Raw genomic sequence first — 22,362 nt, forward strand, 5'->3', positions numbered from 1 at the left:
GGTAGACTGTGAACAGATCGGAGTAAAGGTCTTAACTATTGCATATATTACACTGGTTTGTCCAAGGGCCCTAGAACACATCGTGAGTTTATACCAGAGGGGCCCGATCAGGCCCTTGGAGACCTACATGCTGCTTTGCACCAGTCACATTGTTTGAGACGGTAAAGGTTCAGATGTTGGAGTGCCTGCTCCATGAAGAGAGCAACACCACGGTGATGGTACACAGTCAGAGAGAAGCTCATCAGCAGGACCAGAGATGCTGAGAGGTGAAGCACCGCTTCTGCCAACGGGATCACAGGAAGTCCTTCAGCCGGCTGGAGATTCAACGTCCAACGTCCACCTGTCAACATGATCACACTCCCAGAAGCCCTTGTGTTGGCAATGATGGCTACTATGATAGAGTGACATCACTGTGTCTGCTTTTGAGAAGCACAGCAGAAGAAGAGAGCTCCGACAGACCGTTTGGAGTTTTGTCCGTAACATTTCTGTCCACTGAGACGAGAACATGGAGGGTCTGTGTCCGGTCGCTGTCCTCACTGTGGACTGAGACAGAGCTGTCCCCATCTATGCATACCACATCAATACTTGTTGAGTATCAGACATGCACAAAGTCTTGTAGTGGTTGTTGAGTCTGTATGGGCTCATCAGAGCCTCCTGTGTAAGGAGGTATATCACACTCTGCCTGGACTTGTTGTTAGAGTTCATCAAGTGTTCCTGTACTGATCTTTTTGAATTGTATTACACCCTATTTCCAATCAAATCCTCTGATTCCTCAATGACTTTAGCACTTCTCTTGTGTCTCTGCTCATTGCTGAGGAGCTTGTTGAAGAGTTTCAGATTACTGACATTGCTTGTTAAAGAATTGCTATAGTTAACTGAGATGGCTTAGCTCTTACTGACGCATCACTTCAGTGGTTCAGCTCCTGTTCTCCCACTAGGGTTAGTGTTAGTGTAATCTGCCAACACACCGTTTGTTTCCTGATAACTCAGCCTTTCTTCTTAATCCCCTGGCAAACTGCAGGAATTCCTAAATTGCCCATTTTCTTCAACTTAAACCAGGATGCTAAGTGGTTTAGAAAACTAATCTATCCCGTTGCTTCTGCAGCTCTGCATGTTTCTGTCTGTCGTACAAACGTCCTCTGACTGCGCAGACAAATACATAATTCTTTACATGGGGTATAACGTTAGATTTGATTGTAAGGTTCAGCTGTTCAGCCTCGTGGCCTTGAGATGGCTGGTGTCTGGCACCAAACGACATCACACTGCTTTAATTCTCTACTTCCAGTCTCGGATCCTCCCGGCCCGCCACAGATTAAAATACATACTGATCTTTGAGGGCTGATTACAGATTAGACATGATTGTTCCTTTGGCATCAGGGCTCTCTGGCTTTGCATTCATCTGATGAGCTCTTTTAAATCTTTGAACGACTTCTTTAAAGCCGCATAGATTATAGATTTATCTGAATTTATAAGAGCAGCAAACCACCTGAGAATCTTTGTGCTGTGATGTGCACACATCGTACGTATTCAAGTTTGAATTCACAGAAAAGATGCACAGATGTGTCCATCAAAACTCTGCTGTAACTCTGTAACATATTCAATTAGAGTTCCTATGTTTCTAGATAAACAACATTTTAAGAAGGGTAACTGTAATATATCATCTCCAGCTCTGATTGGGTGCAGACCTGGAGCTTTGTATATCTGCAGTATTTGCTCTGTAGTACTTTCTGTTTATATTAAATACTTCTAGTATTTCTTTTATTTTTCTCTCTGATTTATTCTATTTGTTTCTCTCTGTATTTTATAATATATGAGCATTCTGTAGGTTTTATAATTTACTACTTTGTCACTTAAATCTTTTCTGTAAATTCAACATTTCAGCCCAGTATTCATTCAAAGTATTTAGATGTCATAATAATGTCTTAGATTTGATATAAAGTCCTTGTTTTCAGTGCTGTTGTGTAACTTCTCATTGTTGCCAGTAGTTTCTATCACTGCAAGTATTTTCATTGTTGGATGGACGATGCATTTTGCTACATGCAACTTTAAACGATCTTGATTCCATTTCCATACCCTTTTGTATGCATATAAATAGAAATCTTTTTAAAAAACGCTGTTGCAGTGTTTCATATTCTCCAGTCTTAGTGATGAATATAAAAATAATGGTAGTCCTGCTGTCATGAGATCCTCAAAGCTAAGTGAGAGACTCGAACACATAGGACCATGACAGTGATGTACACGTATCCACAAAACTTTGTCCAGTACAATCCAGGTATCTATACGACATATTAAGCACACGACTGCTGCTTGTTTTTTCCGTCACAGCCCAGACAGTGTTACACACTGTCTCACTCCAGGCCAAACGTGCTGGTTTCCTCCACTGCGATCAGCAGCTTCTCATACAGCATGGTGTACGACGGGTACGGAGGCAGGTCCAGGCGGTTAAAACACGTATGAGCCCTGACAGAGACAGAGAGACAGAGACAGGCAGAGACAGGCAGCTGTTAGACAGTATGGAGGGTCATGAGTCTGATCACATCTTTTACTTTTGTTCTTTTTAACTTCACTTTGAAAACACTGAGGAGGATCAGGGACACCAGCACGAACATGTTTCTATCTTGGAAGTAAAACGTATACATTAGTTGGTTTAGGCAGCTGGAAGGTGGAATCCTTTCATCATGTTTTCTACATATAATATTTGCCTAGTATGTTGGGATTGCTGCATCAAAGCAGACATGTCAGCAAAAGACACCAGAACAAATAGTTTGACATTTTTGGGAAACATGCTCATTCTCTTTCTTTCCCACGTTAATACCACTGTCATGTTTACAGTGCATGTGACCTCCTAAACATTTAAACCCACACGGACACTTGTTGAAAAAGAAGAGGAATGATGGAAAGGCCTTTAAAGTTTCCCTGCTTTTGACCTCTAGAACAATTATTTTCATTGTCAATTGATGAAATAAACCTGAAATAAAAGTACAATTTACTCACAAACTGTTTTTTTAGTACAATTTTGAGGTACTTTACTTGAGTAGTTCCATGTTCTGCTTCTTTATACTTCCTCTCCATTACATTTATTTGATAACTTTAGTTACAAGTTACTTTGCAGATTCAGATTATGTTATTGTTTATAGGCTATTAATAGTGACATTAATAGTGACATCAGATGTTGCATCATAGCTAAAGTAGCACATTCTTTGTATAGTTTATTTTATCAGCACTCTGAAAGAAGAATCACAGATACAGATAATCAGAAAAATGCTAATTATCGACCTGATAATCGACCAGGGCCAATATTCAGTCTACCACTAATTTTAGGATACTGCTGATGACTTTTAAAGCCCATCTTTATCTTGCCCTAACATACATAAGGCTTGTCTGTTGAGTTTCCAGCTTTTGCTTCGTCTGCCAAAGTACTTTGTAAACTCTGTTTTAATGATGCTGTATAAATAAAGGTAAAACAAATAGGTGTCAGTGAATACACAGTTAAAACCACTGATAAATTGTTGCAGTTCTACAATGGATCATTTCTTGTATGTGAGTATTTTGTTGAGTGACACGTGTTCAACACATTTGTCAGAGCTCAAACACACACTGATGTAAACAGAACTTGGTTTGTTTACAAGGAAACTCCACAGTGAGCCGCTTTAACTCAGCTCAACAGCGCTCACTGTGGCCTCAACTGACAACTACAGGGTACTGGTCAATGATAGAAAACAGATATAAAATGACTCTGTAAAGTTCATTGCACAGTAATATCTATCTACAGCTTGTTAACATTAGCTAGCGTTAGCCACCATTGAAGCTGGAGCAGAAACCCCCTGAATGTACTGAAGATGGTTTATACAACCTCAGCTGTGTCAACACACACATCTCCAAACCTCATATCATTGTACACGCACAGTAAACAGTGACTGCTGATGCTCACACTGTCCACAAAGTCAAACTGTGACACTGCTCCTGCTCTGCACTGACACCTGAGTCCTGCTCTCTGTTTCTGCTGAGCACGCTCACATTTTTACTGCTGTTTGCTAAATTCATGTCCTACTGTAAGGTCACAGGGACACACCTCGGACATTATCAGATACACCGGCACCGCAGAGTGGGAAATACCAAAATAGCTCTTGTTTTGAGCATTTACACTGTATGTGAAGCTTGCAGGGCCAGTAATAAAAGAATACATAATAAAACTAAATGCTACATTTTGGAGTATTTCTTGATTCATGCACACACACACACACACACACACTAAACAGTGCCGAGCCAACACAATGTGAGCAGGACAGTGTGAACATGTCTTCATATAAAACGGGGTTACAAACCTGGGTAGTGATGTGACTTTGCCCCACTTCTCGATGCAGAAGCGCCGGAGGCCGTTGGACCCCCGCAGTGAGGCGAAGCCTTCGTAGGGCACGCTGGACGTCCCGGTGACAAACTGCAGCAGGCGGAGACGCTGCTCGTTGTTGAAGTGCTCCACGGCGGCCCAGAACCAACGCATCACTATGTGACCGTCATGGTAACCTGGGAGTTAACATGTGACATCAGAATCAGCTCAGATTGAGGGCTTTGCCTTCACAAGCCTAGTACTGACCAGTTCCATTATAAATACTGTATGTAATAAGAAACTGAATGTGATTATGTGTAACTATAAAGGGTCTGCAGGGCAACGAATGGAAAATATCCACACACACACACACACACACACACACACACACACACACCTCCTCTGTACTCGGTGTTGCTTCTCCAGTCACCGAGGTCGATCTCTACCGTCCCAGCGATAACCAGCTCCAGCTCCCGGGCGTCGAACACAGACACCAGCCTGGAGTCAACCACCTGACGGAGAACAACAACACACACATGTCTCAGTTATCTTTAGATGTGTGTGGTTGCTTTGTTTGTTGCACGTGTTTATACATGTGTGTATTATGATGAAGTGAAACAGTGTCGTTTACCTCGTAGAAGCCTCTGACCAGCGCCTCCGTCTGCTGCACCACTCCTCTCTCCACCCTCCACTTGGCCATCCGCTCTATGTAATCCTTCTTGTTCTTCTCGGTCACCTGGAGGTGGGAGCCACCCGACTTCAGCTCCCGCTCCGTCACCTAGCAACACAGGAAGCAACCGTCTGAGTCATCAGAGCAGTATGCGGAGCTTGTCATTGTGGAAACACATATACATAAATCATAAAGAAACAAGGAGATTTAACAGACCATATGCACGTGTCTTAGATAATAAGGCTAGCTGATTCTGTTATCCACAGTGACACACACACACACACACACACACACACACACACACACACACACACGCTGACCTGTCCAAAGACCTCCTCGTTAACAGTGAAGGTGAGGTCCAAGATGTCAGTGATGTCGTTGTCCTTCATCCACTGCAGTGACTGGTGGAACTCCTCGTCCAGATACTCCAGATCAGACAGGTCAGTGGGCCTGAACGACACACACATACATCACATGTACAGTACACAGTGTACAGCAGTTAGCTAACACAGTTTCATGTCAACCTCAGAAAATAGGACAAGGACCAGCTGTTGTGAAGGAAACTACTGTCAGTGTTCCTAATCAGATGAAGGTTACACGGCCATGGGTGTGCGCATGTGAACATTTTTACTATTACTCACTCTTTACTTACTGTCCTTGTTACTTCAACTTTTACTTTACATTACATCTTTCATGAAAACAGGACAAAATGATGAGGCAGTGACACATCTCTTCACAGAACTCTTCTGGTTGGTCTGGCTAATGCTGTTTTTATTCAAACACTGCCAGCAACTGTTTTTGTCTCTCTTTTCCAGCAGTGTTGGTTTGTGTATTTAGGTTTTGTGTATAGACAATAAAACATCCTGATAAGACCTGATTACACAGACATGGGTGTCAATCTGTCTATCGAAAACTGTTTTCCAAAATGTCCATCTTCAGTGAACTAAAGGCCAAACAGTAAAGGAAAAGCTTTGTTGTCGGGAATACCCGTGAATACTTGTACTGAGAGTTTCCTGACTGCAGAAAATAAATTCAACTTTAACTTCCAGAACCCAAAATCACTCCTCCCACTTCACAGCTCCACAGTGCTGCTCTATAATACTCTACAGATTGTATTTTCAGAAGTGTTATCATGCGCACACTGCATACGTGCACCTCTTTGTGCACGCGTAAGAACAAGTATGTAAGACTCCAGAAAAACAAACATATAGCCACACATCATTACTTCTGTTGTTTGTTGTTGTTGAACATGTGAAAGAAGTAAAGGACACACGAAGAATATTATGGTATGTGTGAGTACTGACAGTCGAAGCAGAGCCTTGTAGAAGGGTCTGGTGAAGAAAGCATCCAGCAGGTACTGATGGATCAGAGCCAGGCCCAGGATACGACCACTGAAACGGAACCTGGACACGTGCACACACACACACACACACACACACACACACACACACACACGCACGTACACAATATAAAACACTATAATCAACAATAAAACCAGTTGAACATATTTTTGATTACAGCAACACATTTGTCTAAAAAGCTTTCCTACTTCACAGACTGAGTCATGTCTGTTCATGTGTTCTTTCATCAAACTGAAGCTATGACTGACAGTTAGTGACAGTTAGTACTGGCTTGAGGATTGCCACGAACACTGCCTCACATGTCAGTTTGTGCTCAGTATGTTTCACAAAACACTGATTAACTGCGCGTGTCTTTTAATCATTGCACATCTTACCATTCCAGATGGTTCTCAACGAATGCTGACATGGGGCTGATCTGAACGGTGTAGGTGTCGTTGGCCGAGTATTCAAACAGACCGTAGTACGGATTGAACAACTCCTGAGACAGGAGGAAGAAGAACTCTCTGGACGGGCCGCTGTAGTCTAACCTGAAGACACAGGAGGACAGAGGGAGGACACACTTTTGGTTAAAAGCATATTTGTCGGGTGGTTGGCTCATGGTGGATGGTTTATTTAATGCTTAATCACACACAGTTGAAAGCCATATTCACTGATGTTCTTTTTGGCCACCTGGGGGCAGCAGACGAGCTGCTGTAAACACTATTAGAAACAAGTTGGCGATTTCAATTTGGGCTGCAAAAGCTCATAAGAATAGCAGAGTACACTGCACTGTGACACGTTTAGCTATGTTACATCCATATTCATGTGTGTGTGTGTGTGTGTGTGTGTGTGTGTGTGTGTGTGTGTGTGTCTTACCCCTCCTCTCCCAGGAAAGTGACATAGAGTTTGTTCCGCTGCAGCTCTTTGCGGGAGTACGCCATCACCTGGTTGAAGGTTCCCTCCAGCAGGTGTTCTCTCCGGATCAGCAACCTGCACCAACCAGCACAGCTCACACATCACACACTCAAACTGTCTCTATAGTAGTGAATATGTAAACGTTTTCAATGTAAATCAATTCTATGCTGGAACACAACTTTCCGAAGACATCACCTCACTGTCTCTGTGGAAAAAGCACAGTGAACATACAGTATACTAAAACAGTATGTACTGTATTGTTTACTACAATAAAAAATATGTATTTACACGATAGATAACGGAGCAGTTTATGAGTCTCATAGAACTATTCAGAGGGGAGGATGTGTCCTGTGTCAGGATCGGGATATTTACAGTGATGGTACAGTAAGTGGTTTCATGTCTTACTTGATCTTGCCTGGTCCCTGGCCGTATCCCTTGGCTTCTAGTTTCCTGTAGAAATTTCTTAGTTTGGCCTCAAAGTCTCTGCGGTAAGGAGCTGGAGCTCTGGCCCTCTGCAAGCCTTCACACACACACACACACACACACACACACACACACACACACACACACACACACACACACACACACACACACACACACAGATACACAGACACACAAAGAACAGAAACCATCACCATAAGTCCATATAAAACACTGCCAAAGGTCTTTGTGTAAAATGAAGTCAAAGTTGGCCCTTTTAATGTGATGTGGTGTTAATAAGTGTGTCTGTGAGTAGATTCCGTCAGCACGACTGCATCACAACAGTGAAGCACGCAGTCAGGAAACTTCACAGGTGTGTGGTTTAGATCACAGTGAAGGATGAGTCAGAGTGGGTGTGGTCTCCTGTGATAATATACCACCAACTAGTGTACATGCTGACTGGTGTCACAGCTGGTGTGATCTCATCACAACATGGTCGCTAAAAAGTTAATATTTTAAATGTTTAAAATGTATTTTATTTGTAATAAATGGCCTGAATCTGAAGGTAGCTCCTCCAGAACCACAGGGGTCATCAGAACTGCTTACTGCTGCTTCCTATACTGGACCTTCTACTCTTTGCTGTAGTTATCTTTGGCTTTAGATACTAGCTTTACAATCTAACGATCACCTCTTGAGGAACAAAGTGGTGTTAGGAGACAGGACGAGCCGGGGCTAGCTGGTTAGCATGCTAACTTCAGTAGACACAGGCGTCTTTGTCAGAACGACAACACTGTTGTTTCTGTTCATAATGTAAGCTAATTTATTGAATGTTTTTAAACGAAAATTCCGGCCTTGATTTACAAACTGCACCTTTAAACTGAAATTTTTACATATTGCACCTTCAAGTTAAGCACTAAACCATGTGTCAGAGTAGTTCCTCTGGTCAAAATGTAGTCTTTATTTAAGAACAGAGGCATCATCAACCGTGTGTAATAAAAGAAATACTAGTAAAAGTGTTTTGGTTAAAGTTCACATTTACGTGACATATGAGCTGGAGACAGGAAACAGTCTCCTGACTGACAGCAGTGAAGGTGTGAGCTGACTGTACAGTGACGTGACACATCAGTCACCTGACAACCACAACAACTGACCCATAACTGACATTTTTAACGGCAGACATCTTGACATGTCAACAGAGGTGCAATTATCAACAGTAACAATGGCTGCATTCCATTTCACTTCACCAGTTTCAGGCCCTGCTGTTGTTTACACTGGCACACTGACATGGTTAACTGGGTCACAGAGACAGACCACAGCCCTCATTAAGTTAACTGCTGTGTGTTTACCTTTAGCATAGAAATAACCTGACATGTGAATGGTACTACTAGGGATGCGCCGATCTGATATTCAGTATCGGTATTGGTCCAATATTGGCCAAAATCATTGGATCAGATATCTGACAGGGGAAAATGTATAATCCGGTCAGATTTATTAGCCTAAACTCTCCCATAAATGCTTAAACTGTGCGACATGCCGTAAAGAGAGCAGCATGTGTCACGTGACTAGCTGGAGCGAGCTTGAGGGAGACTCTCATCATGTCGGCTGTGTGGAATTACTTTAAGCTAACGGAGTACAATTTATGCAATGCAAGTGATTCAAGGGGTGGCAGCACCGTTGGAAACTTAGACATCACAAACTTGATAAAACACTTGCAGAAACCACAGGAAGAAGTATATCGATTTTATTCAGGTGACGAGTGCCGAGGAGAAAAGCACACCGAAACAACCAATGCAGTTTTCCCACTGGCACTTTTTGTCCCGCAGCAATCTGTTTTTCCATCACCAGTTTTACTGCGGCAGGTTGAGCCACGCTGCGCCGGCGATGGACTTGCCCCAGAGTAGGGTCAGGCTGGGCCGCGGTGACGTCCTGTGGCTGCAGCCAACCCGTAGTACAGGATTGATATCGGTATCAGCAGATACTCAGTGTTGTCTTATCATAATCGGACATGAAAAAGTGTTGTCGAGCCATGTGTACTTACTACCTGCAGGGTCAGCTGTAGCACAGTGAGAACTGATGAACACCTCACACTAAGTCTGCCTTGGACAAGTCAAGCATTCATTATCTTTCTTATACTGCCAATGTTTAAGGCAAAATAGATATTCAACCACATGTCAAGAATCAATAAGGATGCAGTGAGCTCTGAAGGCTCTGTCCCACAGTGACACTGATGATGTGGAGCAGTTCAGCTCAGTTCACAACATTTATAACTCTGTTCTTTCTTCCACTTCAGGTTCTCACAGACAATAACACACAGCTAATGAATGAAGACCAATTACAAGCCAGGACTCCCTGCTGTGACCCACTTCCTCTTTATAGAACCTCTCATAACACACACACACACACACGCACACGTATACACACAGTAGCTCATTAGGATAACATTAGTGCACCCTAACATAGCACAGCAGGCTCTGTCAAACAGCAATGATTACTGTTACAGGGGTCCTCTGTGTGTGTGTGTGTGTGTGTGTGTTTGTGTGTGTGTGTTTGTGTGTGTGTGTGTGTGTGTGTGTGTGTGTGTGTGTGTGTGTGTGTGTGTGCTTCAGATAGCTTGTTAGATTGGATCTTCACTGTCCACTAGGGCTTTGACATCGAACTTCGGTATTCGAATATAATTCGAATATTAAAAAAAAAAAGATATTCGAACGAATATCGGGCAGCTTCTAAATATTCGAACCTATAATAAGCATTATTTTTGGTAAATGTGTTTGCCTGAAAACGTAGTTTTCAATCCAGATTCGAGGCTTTTTTCAGCCTGTTTTGTGAAACGCGAGCTCATGAGCATTGATCACCTGGGGCTTCTGTACTGATGACATTATCACGTCGTTAGCGCCTGACGCCTGTTTACACTCTTTCACAGAAAAACAATGGCGGAGCAAAAGGCTGCGAGTGCGGAAGGAGAACTATACACGCCGGAAAATTTAAGGAGTAATGTGTGGCGCTTCTTTGGTTTCCTGAAACAAGGAAAAATAATGAGAAAGGACAAAGTTATTTGTAAAATATGTAAGACTAAACTTATCGACCACTCCACGACCAGCAACTTGAGAGCCCACCTGTCAACACTTTTCTGTCTATTGATTGATACACTGCCCTCTGGTGGACAGAACATAGAACAACAGAAAAACGACTTTCTTTTGATACTAATATAGGTCTTACTGGAGGCATTTAATGATCAAAATATTATCAATAAATATTCGAATATATTCGAATATTAATATTAATAAACAAACGAAGTTCGAATATGATTTTTTGGGCAAATGTCAAAGCCCTACTGTCCACAGGACTCCACAGTGTATACAGAGATCTGATTTCCGTGATTAGAACATGGATAACTGTCCGGCCCGGGCTCGGTTAAGACGAAAATGTAAGAATAATGACAAAGAAACAGTGAGCTCAGACTGTTTGTGACTGTCTGGAGTCTGCAGGACCTACCAGGAGAGTTCTGTGGTGAGGAGCCGGGGGAGCAGCGAGGAGAGAAGCTGAAGCCAGGATGGATGGGGACAGGGGGAACATAAGACATGATCTCCTCTTCATATAAACTACAAGAACAGAGAGGCAAAGAAGACGTTATGAAAGCATTACTGCACAGAGTTTTAGCATCAGCTGTGTGTGTAAACTTTAAGAGAACATTGCTGGAAACCAAAAAGAGTTGTTGTTACACTCCAATTGTATCGTGGCTGCACACTACAAGTTGAAGACCCCGAGTTGACTTGTAGTCTGTCAGCTGAACTGAGACACTGTTGTTGTTTAGTTGCATCACTGTACACGGAGCAACAGCATGGCAGCAAGTCAGAGTCTTTAAATGACAACAAACTACAGAAGTCAGTGCACTGGAGGCAGAGAGGGGTGATGTAAACAGAAGGCAGCCAGCATGACTTCAGTCTGTTAGCTGCTCAGACGCTGTGATGACTGTCAGTGAAGTCAGCTAAAGCGCTTCTAAAGCAGACGGTGATAAAACCTCCTCTACTGCCGTCCACAGTGACCGACTCTTCACCCGACAGCTCAGTCAGCAGCCCCGCAGGAGGGAGCTGGGATCTTAGAACTGAACTCTGAGCACTTTGACTTTGACTCGGTGGAAATCTGATGTTTTCACATCGCAGAGATTAGCAGATTCATCTGTTTGAAAAAAAGGAAGGAACAAACAGTCCAATCTTCCTATTGAACAGCTGAATGTGCTTCGACTGACAGGATTCAGAGTCGGGTACAGACCTGATGTGTATACAGGGTTTAGTGTGCTCTTTACCTCAGCAGGATGACTAGGTCTGCATCACATGACAGCTTCTCCACCCCCTGAGTCCCTTCTGTCCGAATGTAGTGGATTTTCTCCCTGAACAGTCAACAAGGCAAAGTCCTGATCAGTTCTTCCTTGAATGTATTGATTTGAATTCAAATAGTAAACACAGCTAAAAATCTCAGTTTGGTACTGAGACACTTTCTCCTTTACTTCCTGCGCTCTCTGATCAAGAAGGAGAAGAAGAAGAAGAAGAAACACACCTCAGTGCGTGGTTCCTGCTCAGGCTGGGCTGTCTCTCCTGCAACATGTCAAATATGTTGGGCTGTCGAAGGAACGCCACTATCTTGTCATTGTAAGCTGGAGAGAGAGAGGCAGACGCTGTCAGACATCAACACAGCCAGACTCTGAGAGAGAATCAGTCACAGTTCAATTGTTTCATTGTGGCTTCACATGAATGATGAGAGGTTATGACGGTGCCTACATGGAGCGCTCAGTTGTTGTTGGTCGGGGTGATGCTGGCTTCGGATGGCGGCAACCAGGCTGTTTCCAGGTCTGGCCATCAGAGACGCCCCACGACTCCTGGACACATCAGAGGCCTGGGGACAAGCAGCATCAGGACACAGGTGTTACTGAGAAACCCAGACTCTCCCCACATAATGTTTGAGACATGGAAATAGAAAGTGTAACTTTTTGAGACTAGCTGAATTAGCTGATGGATGATTCTGAGGTGTTTTTTCTTTGATTTCAGAGGATATTTATGGACGAAGTCACACTGACTCCAAGAATAGTTCTGATGAGTTAGCTTCAGAGATGAAGTGGCTTAAGCTCTTTAATTGCCTCCATTAGCTGTGTGTCACAACTGCTGCTGCAGCTCTAACCGCTGACCGTGCTGGTGTGTGTGTGAGTACCTCTCCGGCGCTGTAGCTGCGTAGTCTCTGCAGATGTTGTCTGTGGGCGAGGTGGCCGGGCAGCCGGCCGTTCTGCAGAGGGATGCGAGGGTCGATGAAGGTCGTGGCTCGACTGTTGTGGTCCACAAAGAACGACTGGAAGACAGGAAAAAAAGGATGGACACTGTAGAGCATGTACATGACACATGACCTCTCATGTTAGTCATCCTCCTCTTGAAGAGGCGAACTGTTGAAGCAGAGCAGGACTTACAGAGAGAAGTAAAAGATGACAAGAATATCCAGTGTCTTTTTGTGAAGGGTTAAACAAACACATAATACACACATATTATGTGTTTGTTGCTTTTAAATCCAAAATGAAGACGAAAAACTGTTAGTGCATGTACTGGTTTCATATTGTGGTCTGTATGTTTGTATGTACAGTGTGTTTTCTGGGGCTCACACTGCCTCAACATGACATTAACAAACAGCTGAACATGGTGTCAGTCTGTCAGTCAGTGTTCTGTCCTTAGCTACGGAGGCATTTCAGGTCCTCTCAACAGATCCATTCAAGGGTCATTCCACACATGTGACCCACCTTGCCCTGGGGGTCAGTCTTGATCTCCCAGCCTCGCGGCAGCTCCAGCTGAGTGTCTGCGAACTTGTTGAGGAAAACAACCAGGTCTCTGTTATGTTGGTAGCGCTCAAAGTTCCTGGCATCGCGCCGCACCTTCAGGATCATGTGTTTGACACAGCTGCTGCTGGTGAACATCCGGTAGGCTGCCTGGAGACACAACAGCCAAGTTTACAATCATAGAAGTGAATAAAGTACTGCCGTGTTTTGGTTATGGATTTGTGAGCATGTGTCACAGTGTGTGTGAGTGTATCTGTGTGAACAGACAGTGCTCCTCAGTGAATTTATAATCATCTGTTATATTCACGTCTTTGTGGTGAATGAATCAGTGTTATGTTGTAGTGACACCACTCCCACAGTGAATACTCTTGATGTGCCTGTGTCTCTTTATTATGAACTGGTTTGGCACAATATTAATCACTACTGCGTTTTTACCATTTAACTGAACAGAGACCGCAACACACAAAACTGAAAGCCTTCAGTGTCCTCTACATGACATAATTTTATTAGTTTATGATGAGAGACTATCAGTTGTCGTCTATCTTGTGTTGACTTAATGCAGGCAGTCTTTTCAAAATGGATCCCATCAGGCAACATTTTGTTTTTGTCACAACTTTATTTTTGTCAAGATATCTTATCTCATCACATTGTATTGTAAAACATTTTAAAACGTTTTAAAAGTCTTCATTGTATTCGTTTTGACACTCTAACACCTACGGTTTCTTTTTAATAGAGAGGGTCCTTCTCTATTAAAAAGACAATATAAATAAATAATAAAAAAAGAAATATTCAGTGGTGTGTTTGTTTGGGACTATTTTCAGCAGCAGATTGAACCAGATGCTGTACGGGGGACATGTCTCCCAGTGTAACAGCAGGTAGTACTCACATAGTTACTGTGCAACACAGTGAAGAACTCAGGGTGTGTGATGAACTTGACGGCAGGTGATTGGAGGAGATGGTTGATCTTCTGGTGATTGACAGGAGAGGCGGGGCCTGCACACAGACAGCAGGTGTATCACTCTCTCTGTTTAGTATTTAAACAGTTTACTGAGGGAGATTTGGAGCGAGGTATGACACAGTGTGTACAATTAATAAATATCATACTATGTTATAAATGACAGAGTGAGAAAACGATGATGTAGTTTAAACTGAGGAGGCTCAGCTCTGCACCTGTCTGAGGACCATCTGAGTCAGTCTCTGTACTGCTGCTCCGCTCTAACCTCGGACCCCCACCGTCCTCCTCTGTGGCCATGGTCCTCTGGATGTTCTGGTACCTGCACACACAGCAAGGAGACGATGGAACATGTTTTATTTGTTTGAAGTATCGCCGGGTATCTGCAGCTTTCACCAACTCAGTGCTACTTGTAGTCGTGAGGTTTTTTGCATAATGTTACTACAAACTGTATTTCTTATGATCGTATTTTTTGATTTGCATTGCACTGAACTTGAGTTTCCTCTCCGGTCAGCAGATGTCAGCCTAACACCACTTCATTATACGTATGCAGCTCAGACTACTGACTGACACTGTGCATCCACTCCATCCTGTTTCCTGCTTCATCTTCCTTTTTCAGCTCTTTCACTTCAAAATGATCGTCAATAATCACATGTACACTAAATTCTATATTTGGGGCATTATGTTATTTGATATTCAGTTTTCTTTTCTTTTTTGTATTTAGCATGGGACAGTTGCATTCATCATGTGATGTAAGAACCATTTGTGTGAAATATATAATTTGTATTTCTATTAAATACTTATTGAGTCCATCAGTGTGAGAAGGACATGTAAGCAGGCTGTATGTACTGTACATGTACATGCACTGTGCAAAGCAGTTTGTGCACTCTTACACACCTTTGCACTTTATATATCTGTGCTTACAATTTACAGAAACAGTCTGACCTGTTTATCACACGTTGTTTACTGTATGTGTCTTTATATTTTATTTTTCACTGTACATTAAAAATGACGTATTTGTGTTTGCTAATCCTGGTTCAGCTTGTGGTGCTTGTGTTGTTTATTTAGTAACATCTATCTCTCAGTGAGCTGAGTGTGATGTATTGATCTTCTGATGGTGCGATCACTGTGGATACGACTGATCCAGTTTCTGTGAACAGTTTCATAGTCACACGATCTGCTACCTTAGAAACCTTTAGTCTAGTCAAGATTTAATGCTGTAAAGACCCCGTCTGTCTCTCTGTCTGTCTGTTTGTCCGTCTGTCTCTCTGTCTGTCTGACTCTCTCTCTCTCTCTCTCTCTCTCTGTCTCTCTGTCCGTGTGTCTCTCTGTATTTCCAGTCTGACCTCCTGTTGAGCTGTTCCATCTGCTGGGTGGATCCTGAGCGGGGGATGCCGTGGTGACACTTGCCGCTGTGGCTCGGTCTCTGCCAGGTTGTGGTGCGGTTGACGTGGTCGACGTAGAAAACTCTGCCGTGGCTGTCGATACGAGCTTCCCAGTCTGTGGCGACAGAGAGGTGGGGGAGAATTACACAAAGTTATTAGCTACGTTAGGAGTCCACTGTGAGGAATGTGACTCTCCATCACATTTCAGTTAGTTGGATGATTTGAACTGGTTAGTGTTTGGCCAAATTGTTAGTTTCCCTTTTTGTGAACTAAAATATATACTACTTAAAAGCATGGGCTTCAAGGAGGCACACTGTTGTCTTACTTTACTTGAAACATTTGGTTTATCTTAGTTCACATAAAAAACTCTCATACAGCTATTGAGAAATAGCACATGCAGAGACAGCATTTTGTCTCAGATCTGTTTCGCTTCCACCACCATCCTCCCACAAAGACTGAGTTTCTACTTTAAAGAGAGATGGGGAGGCAGGGCGTATTCCCACCTCTTTGATGCTGTACATCATAAAACCAAAACTGAGTGCGGGACTAATCCCTTCAGGCATGCTCTGATGCCTGCCTTGAAGATCACCAGGACTCTCAGGTCTGTTCTGACAAGCTGATTGGTGGTGGGATCCAAGCCTGCGGAGCAAATGATTGGATAATATATGCTTATCTCTGCATTTTGTGAAAGCAGTATAAATCTTAAACCTGCTGCGTGAGTGCAGAAACAGCAAATGTAAGAGCGGCTGAAACACTTTCCGTGTCCACAACTGATGAAACCTGCATACTGAGACACATCATCATTAAGAACAGCAAACTCTTTTTATCAAGTCATTCTGAAACATGCTGGAAACATAACCTGACCTGGGTGATGAATACTCGATTCTGATTGGCTGCAGGGTGTCAACTAACTCCTGATATGTGGAAACCTAAAAGAGACCAAAAGAACCACTCCATGCGCTCCTGTTCTCTTCACCCCTGACACTAGAAAGTGGAGTTAAAACACGGCAGACCAGTCAGTTAGGTCAGTCGGAACAATGTTGCCGTCTCATCGTCTGCGCTCTGATGTAGAAGCGGTCTTTAGTGCCTCTGTCTGCAGCCTTGTGGTAGGGCAGTAATGTGCAGTACGTGACCTGTACTGTATATCAGCAGCTTCTGATGAATCCAACTGCTGGAGAAGTGAAAGGGGTTACACTCGTAGCCGGCCGGCAACAAGCCAGCCTACATTTAAAGGATCTGTCTGCGGTGGAAACACAAAGCAGATCTCATGTTTAGGTTCAGTTACCAGGAGTTACGTACAGGCTACGATACCAAAAGTATGTGGATGAAAAATGCAGCTGTGATCATCTCACATCTCATTCACTATTCAACTCACTTCTTCAGGCTGTGGCCGACAGCACACATGGACATCACCAGGGGACAATGAAATGGTCAGCCAGTCTTTACAGTTGTTACACATACTGTCAGATTATATTTTGTTTGTCAACCGTACAGTGTCATTTGCTTTGCATCTTGCTAGAATAATTTTAGCTTTCCAGCTAACAGCTGAGCCGAAGGGTTCAACAACCGAGCGGACTAGTTCATCTCCTGCTGCTAAGTCATATTTAGGGTCCGTCCTATTTACTGGAGTAGTGAACAACGTCTCCATTGGGTAAAAACCTTTAAGGAGTTAATTATTGTTCCTGGTATTAGCCAAATCCTCAGGTGTTGCCAGGGGGGTTTGGTTGTGAAATATGACTGAATGGTCTTATTGTTTTAGGTCACCATGGTAACAGCAGGATGATACTCTTTGAGGTGTTCATAATTAGGAATTAATGGACGACATGGAGATTATGAACACCTCGTTGGGCTCTATCCCTGACATAAACGTGTTGTGGCAATCTAGTTTGCAGCTGCTGCCAATGTGCAGAGTTGTGTTTTTGTTATCACCTGATGAATGTAAGTCCAGTAGCTACTCACCCTCTAAGGTTCCTTTGGGTCTCCACCATTGACCGAGGGGAAACATCTGTCTCTGACTGCTAAATGCTCCACTATGTGTACCAGCTTGTCTCTAAATGTGTCTGTCTTCTGCTACTGGAGACTTGTAACAGTAAATGTGTGAGCTGTGAAACCGAAGCGAGGAGAGCTGTGGAGTCAGTTCATCACTGAGCGCTGCTTGTTACAAACACATCTGACTCATTGTTATTATAAAATAAAAACATGATCAAATATTTTATCATGACACGAAGAGTTATCAATAATCATGTGTTATATTTCTTGGCTGTAATCAGATCTGATTTTGGACACTAATGACCTTTTGTTCAGGACAGTATGAAGATTGTTGGGGTAAGCAGAGAGCTACACATTATGTTTTACTGTCTTAAAAGTAAGGCCCTCCCTCCCCCACATTGTTAATATTTCCCTTAGACCTTAGTATGATTCCTCACACTACTACAACATCTATAACAGCTTATAGCAATAGTGCAAGAACAAATATTGATACTGTTTACATCCCTGTTTGTGATTAAGAATGGAACTGACAGCAGCTTCTGTTCAGTGCTGAGTGTTATTTCTGTCATCTGTGTTCACTTCTGTTGCTGAAGGGCAGAAACATTAGCAGGTTGGAAGTGAAATTAGAGCGCTGTTGTTGTTTTGGCTAACGGATGTGCTACAATTACACTTTCAGTTGGCTCAGAAACACACACAGTGTGAATGTGTGAAACAGCAACCGTAGCAGCTTTTACCATCTATGACTAACTGCTGATGGAGGAGGAAGACTCAAGACAGAAAAACCCTCTGTTAGTTGTCACGACTCCTCTGCCCACCCACACACACACCCACACACACACACAGTCCATATATGGGGAGTTAGTATTCTCAGATCCACTCCATGGTGTCAGATGAGCACACTGCTTCTCTGATGGAAAGTATTTGACTCAATGGTACTGCTACTGACCTCCACATTCTTTAAGTCCAGCAGGAATGAACTTGAATGAATGTTACAAATAAAAACTTTTTATCACAAAACATACATTTTTTTATGTTTTGTGCTAAAAAGTCCCATGTAAGGCAAACAGCATGATAATGTGACAGCTAAGGGCCCACGTCCACATAGCGTTTTTTTTCTTAGTGACAACCGTTCTCAATGAGGAGCAAGCGTCTGTGGCAGCAGGCGGCCGCCCAGAGAAAAGGTGCAGGTCCCGCGTCTTATTTCCGGGCGCTCCCCCTTTTTTTTGTGCGGCCACTCCGAGCGCTTCGAGTTGAAAATCTCTCATCTTTTCAGAAAGGCGCTGGTGATGTCACCGTGGCTCTTTTCCTTTTTCCTGGCCTAGGCGAAAATATTCACCGTATTTTTGTCTCCCATTATGTCACCACCTACATCCTCAAACCACAAAGGATCAGTGTCTGTCATACAGCGGCGGTTGTCAAGATATTGTTGTCATGGAGACAAGATGCACCTGCAGTGTTTTTTCTCTCAGTGCACAATAATTCATCTCAGTGCTCCTGAGAGCACAGCCAGTACTTTACTGTCTGAAAAAAAACCCTATGTGGATACGGATCCTCAGTGGAGTCTGGGCATTCCCTCAGCTGACCATCTCGATCTGAATCAGCAAAGACCTGCAGTGAATCCTTTGATACTGAGTGCAGATCCAACCATGAACCACAGAGCAGGGAGCAGTATAGAGCTGCACATCTAAACCCAAAGAGGTGTGCAGGAGCGAGGATGAGATGATGAGGGGAACACAGAGGAGATGGAATATGTTTGCAGAGCAAACATACATGGCAGCATGCACGTGGTTGAAACAAACACAGAAACAAACCGAGGCATGGATGTGACTCCAGAGTAAGACTGGGAGGTGGAGGTTCTTACTTGGAGGTAAGGCTGGGTCAGTGGCAGCAGGAAAATGGTTTAGGTCATGGCTGGGTCGCAGGACTGGAAGATGGCCAACAGGAGGGGAGAGGTCTGAGCCTACAGGACATCAGAGAGACAGGATGGTATCAATCACTACAAGGCTGGGGATGCACTACAACAGCTGTCAGACGAGGAGAGGACTGCTCGTCGCACACTTTGGATGCGGAAACACTTGACCGTGTAGTTCCAGCCTAGTATCCCTGGCAGTTATGGACATACTGGGAGGTTTTTGTCTAGCGGACGACATTGAATGCCAAAGCAGGAAGGAGTTTCCCTTCATGTTTGCAAGGTGGAAGTAATGCTCAATCCCATTTACATTTTTTACCCCTACACCTCAAGTTTGTCATGCCTCTCAGCACAGAGTTACAAGGGGTAAGTGGTTCAAATCTCCCCTTATGATACACTGTAGGACAACCCATCAGCACCCTCATAAGTCATCAGTAGTCGTGGATGGCGTTTATATGCCGTCTTCAGCTGTGGTGATTTCTCTTGTGTTACCATGGCAATCCTGTGATTGTTCATTTATCTGGTGGAGATAGAAAAGCAGGGAGGCAAACAATCAACACTTCAATCAAGTCATCAAATAGAATGAACACTACCTCAGTATCTGGCCACTGGTGGTGCGTTATAAGAGGAGTGGAACCAAGAGATGCAAATTCACTGCTGGACATCAGTTACATTTCAGGTGTCATTTGCCTCAAAGGGGGAGTGCAACATTGAAATACATTAACATGTAGTGTTACGTACAGCCGAGCTGAGCAGGAGGTAATAGTTTCAGTTAGGGGCAGGGGGTGTATTGGGACTGGGCCCAGGGTGTGGAGATCCGTGTGGTGGATGTGCCTGTAGTACATTGGCTGTATCATACATGAGCATTTGTACAGTTAACACAATTAACATTTGCCTTTTTAAACCATTAAAGTGATCTTTCCCTAACTTTTCCCTGAAGTGTTTCAGTTGCCTCACCTTAACCATGGTCCACTGACCTGACCGTAAAGCAGCTGGGACTGATTGGAGCCACCTGGGGGCAGCAGAGCGAGGGGCAAACACATTGACAAATCACCACCTCATAAAGCTGTTCACTACAAATGACTTTGTAGTGAACAGTTGCCTACTGACACATCCAGCAGACACAGCAGTCATTAGGAGTGGTGTTTGTGTTCAATAACTGAATGTTGGTCCAAAACTGATTCTAGCTCTGACAAAACTATCTGGCTCTGCAGCTGCTAAATGCTCCACTGTGTTCACCAGCTGGTCTCTACCTGTGTCTGTACAGTGGGTTTTTCACACACAGCTGCCTGCTGACAAGATGTGGATGTGAGCACTGAGACTGAAACACAATATGTTAAATAAAACAATGAACTGAAAGAGGCTAACACATGCACTAGAGCTGAGGTGAACTGCGGAGTAATGATAACTGAGAATCCTCTGTGCCTTCATCACTACGATCATCGTCATCACAAAAGTCATATGAGCCAATGTAAATGTAACAACAATGATTATTGCAGCTGCACATGCAGATATCAGATAGTGTCTGCTGTCACGTCACTAACTGAAGAACCAGCGATCTCAACATGAAACAATACTCCACTCACGCCACATCACCTCACTGTAACATGCACTCTCACTGGCTCCTCACAGTTCCATCCGCTAATAAGATGCTAACTCTGCCAGATGAGAGGAAATGTGTGTTAATGCTTGATGGAAGAACACAACATGTTTTGAGGGGGGGACTGTGGTGAGATCAACTGGAGTCTGCTGGAGATTTAATCGACACAACGCTATCACAGAGGAGGATGCATTCCCTTTGCCCACTGAGTGGAATCACCAAAGACACTGTTGCAGGAGGTGAAAGGGGAGCGCACATGAGTCTACTCATGAGTAGATGCATGACTGAAAAAGGCACAAACATCATTGTGATCACAGCGGGCAAGAAGAAGCACCATTATGAACACTTAACATAACACAGGCTCCGCCCACTGCAACGTAACAGACTGTCATGACTCAAGCCAAACAGCTGAAGTAATGTTTACCAGCAGAGGAAGGTTCACATCAGCTACACAAGGCCTGGCATAAATAAATAAACAAACAAACAAATAAATAAATGCAGGCTGTGAGTAATGTCACCAGCATCGTCCACAAGACCAGGTAAAAATGAGCACAGATACCAGGTGTAATATGATCACTGTTGTTCATGGGTGTGAGTCACCTCATCAGGTTGTACATATTGACCAGTATCAGCAAAGGTCAGTCACCATAAAGCCACAGCCTGAGCCTGAATGTTGTTCATGACTATCTGCCACTGTCTCTTTGACACTATATAATACCTATACTAATACTAACACAAGTCAAAGACAGTAATGTAATAATAACAGACATAACATAACATATACATACTAACTTCAGCACAGAGCTTTAAATCAGTCGGATGTTTTCCAGCAAAGCTGCAGTCCAGCACACACCCACCGGGCCATCACACTCTCCAACAGTTAGGACCAAAAATAACTCCTACACAATGACACTCACTCTGCAGATGTCTTTAAATAGCCACAACTCAGGACTCACCACAGCATTACTCACACACGTCCCTGTTTACTCTGCTGCATTTGGGTCTTCTACCATTTTTACGTCACACTATCGGAGGTGGAAACC

General features: G+C 43.5%; 1 protein-coding gene across 5 annotated transcripts in view; it reads right to left on the reverse strand.

Moving 5' to 3' along the window:
* Nucleotides 1-346: 346 nt before the first annotated feature.
* hecw1a (HECT, C2 and WW domain containing E3 ubiquitin protein ligase 1a) overlaps nucleotides 347-22,362 on the reverse strand; it is a 63,122-nt gene continuing 41,106 nt past the window's right edge. For 3 of the 5 annotated variants that reach the window (XM_084340987.1, XM_084340988.1, XM_084340990.1), the window contains 19 exons: nucleotides 19,672-19,770; nucleotides 15,783-15,936; nucleotides 14,655-14,758; nucleotides 14,371-14,477; nucleotides 13,449-13,634; nucleotides 12,875-13,009; nucleotides 12,448-12,562; nucleotides 12,227-12,323; nucleotides 11,976-12,059; nucleotides 11,165-11,271; nucleotides 7,658-7,772; nucleotides 7,214-7,327; nucleotides 6,733-6,885; nucleotides 6,302-6,400; nucleotides 5,318-5,447; nucleotides 4,959-5,105; nucleotides 4,725-4,839; nucleotides 4,326-4,524; nucleotides 347-2,460 (listed from right to left, as the gene is read on the reverse strand). In XM_084340987.1, the coding sequence (XP_084197113.1) occupies nucleotides 2,349-2,460; nucleotides 4,326-4,524; nucleotides 4,725-4,839; nucleotides 4,959-5,105; nucleotides 5,318-5,447; nucleotides 6,302-6,400; nucleotides 6,733-6,885; nucleotides 7,214-7,327; nucleotides 7,658-7,772; nucleotides 11,165-11,271; nucleotides 11,976-12,059; nucleotides 12,227-12,323; nucleotides 12,448-12,562; nucleotides 12,875-13,009; nucleotides 13,449-13,634; nucleotides 14,371-14,477; nucleotides 14,655-14,758; nucleotides 15,783-15,936; nucleotides 19,672-19,770 (2,372 nt within the window). In that variant the 3' untranslated portion in view covers nucleotides 347-2,348. The remainder of the gene's footprint in view (nucleotides 2,461-4,325; nucleotides 4,525-4,724; nucleotides 4,840-4,958; nucleotides 5,106-5,317; nucleotides 5,448-6,301; nucleotides 6,401-6,732; nucleotides 6,886-7,213; nucleotides 7,328-7,657; nucleotides 7,773-11,164; nucleotides 11,272-11,975; nucleotides 12,060-12,226; nucleotides 12,324-12,447; nucleotides 12,563-12,874; nucleotides 13,010-13,448; nucleotides 13,635-14,370; nucleotides 14,478-14,654; nucleotides 14,759-15,782; nucleotides 15,937-19,671; nucleotides 19,771-22,362) is intronic. The other 2 variants (XM_084340989.1, XM_084340991.1) reach the window with 1 other exon arrangement.

Source organism: Pagrus pagrus, assembly GCF_965226575.1.
Source record: "Pagrus pagrus genome assembly, chromosome: 20".
In the NCBI taxonomy this organism is placed as follows: domain Eukaryota; kingdom Metazoa; phylum Chordata; class Actinopteri; order Spariformes; family Sparidae; genus Pagrus; species Pagrus pagrus.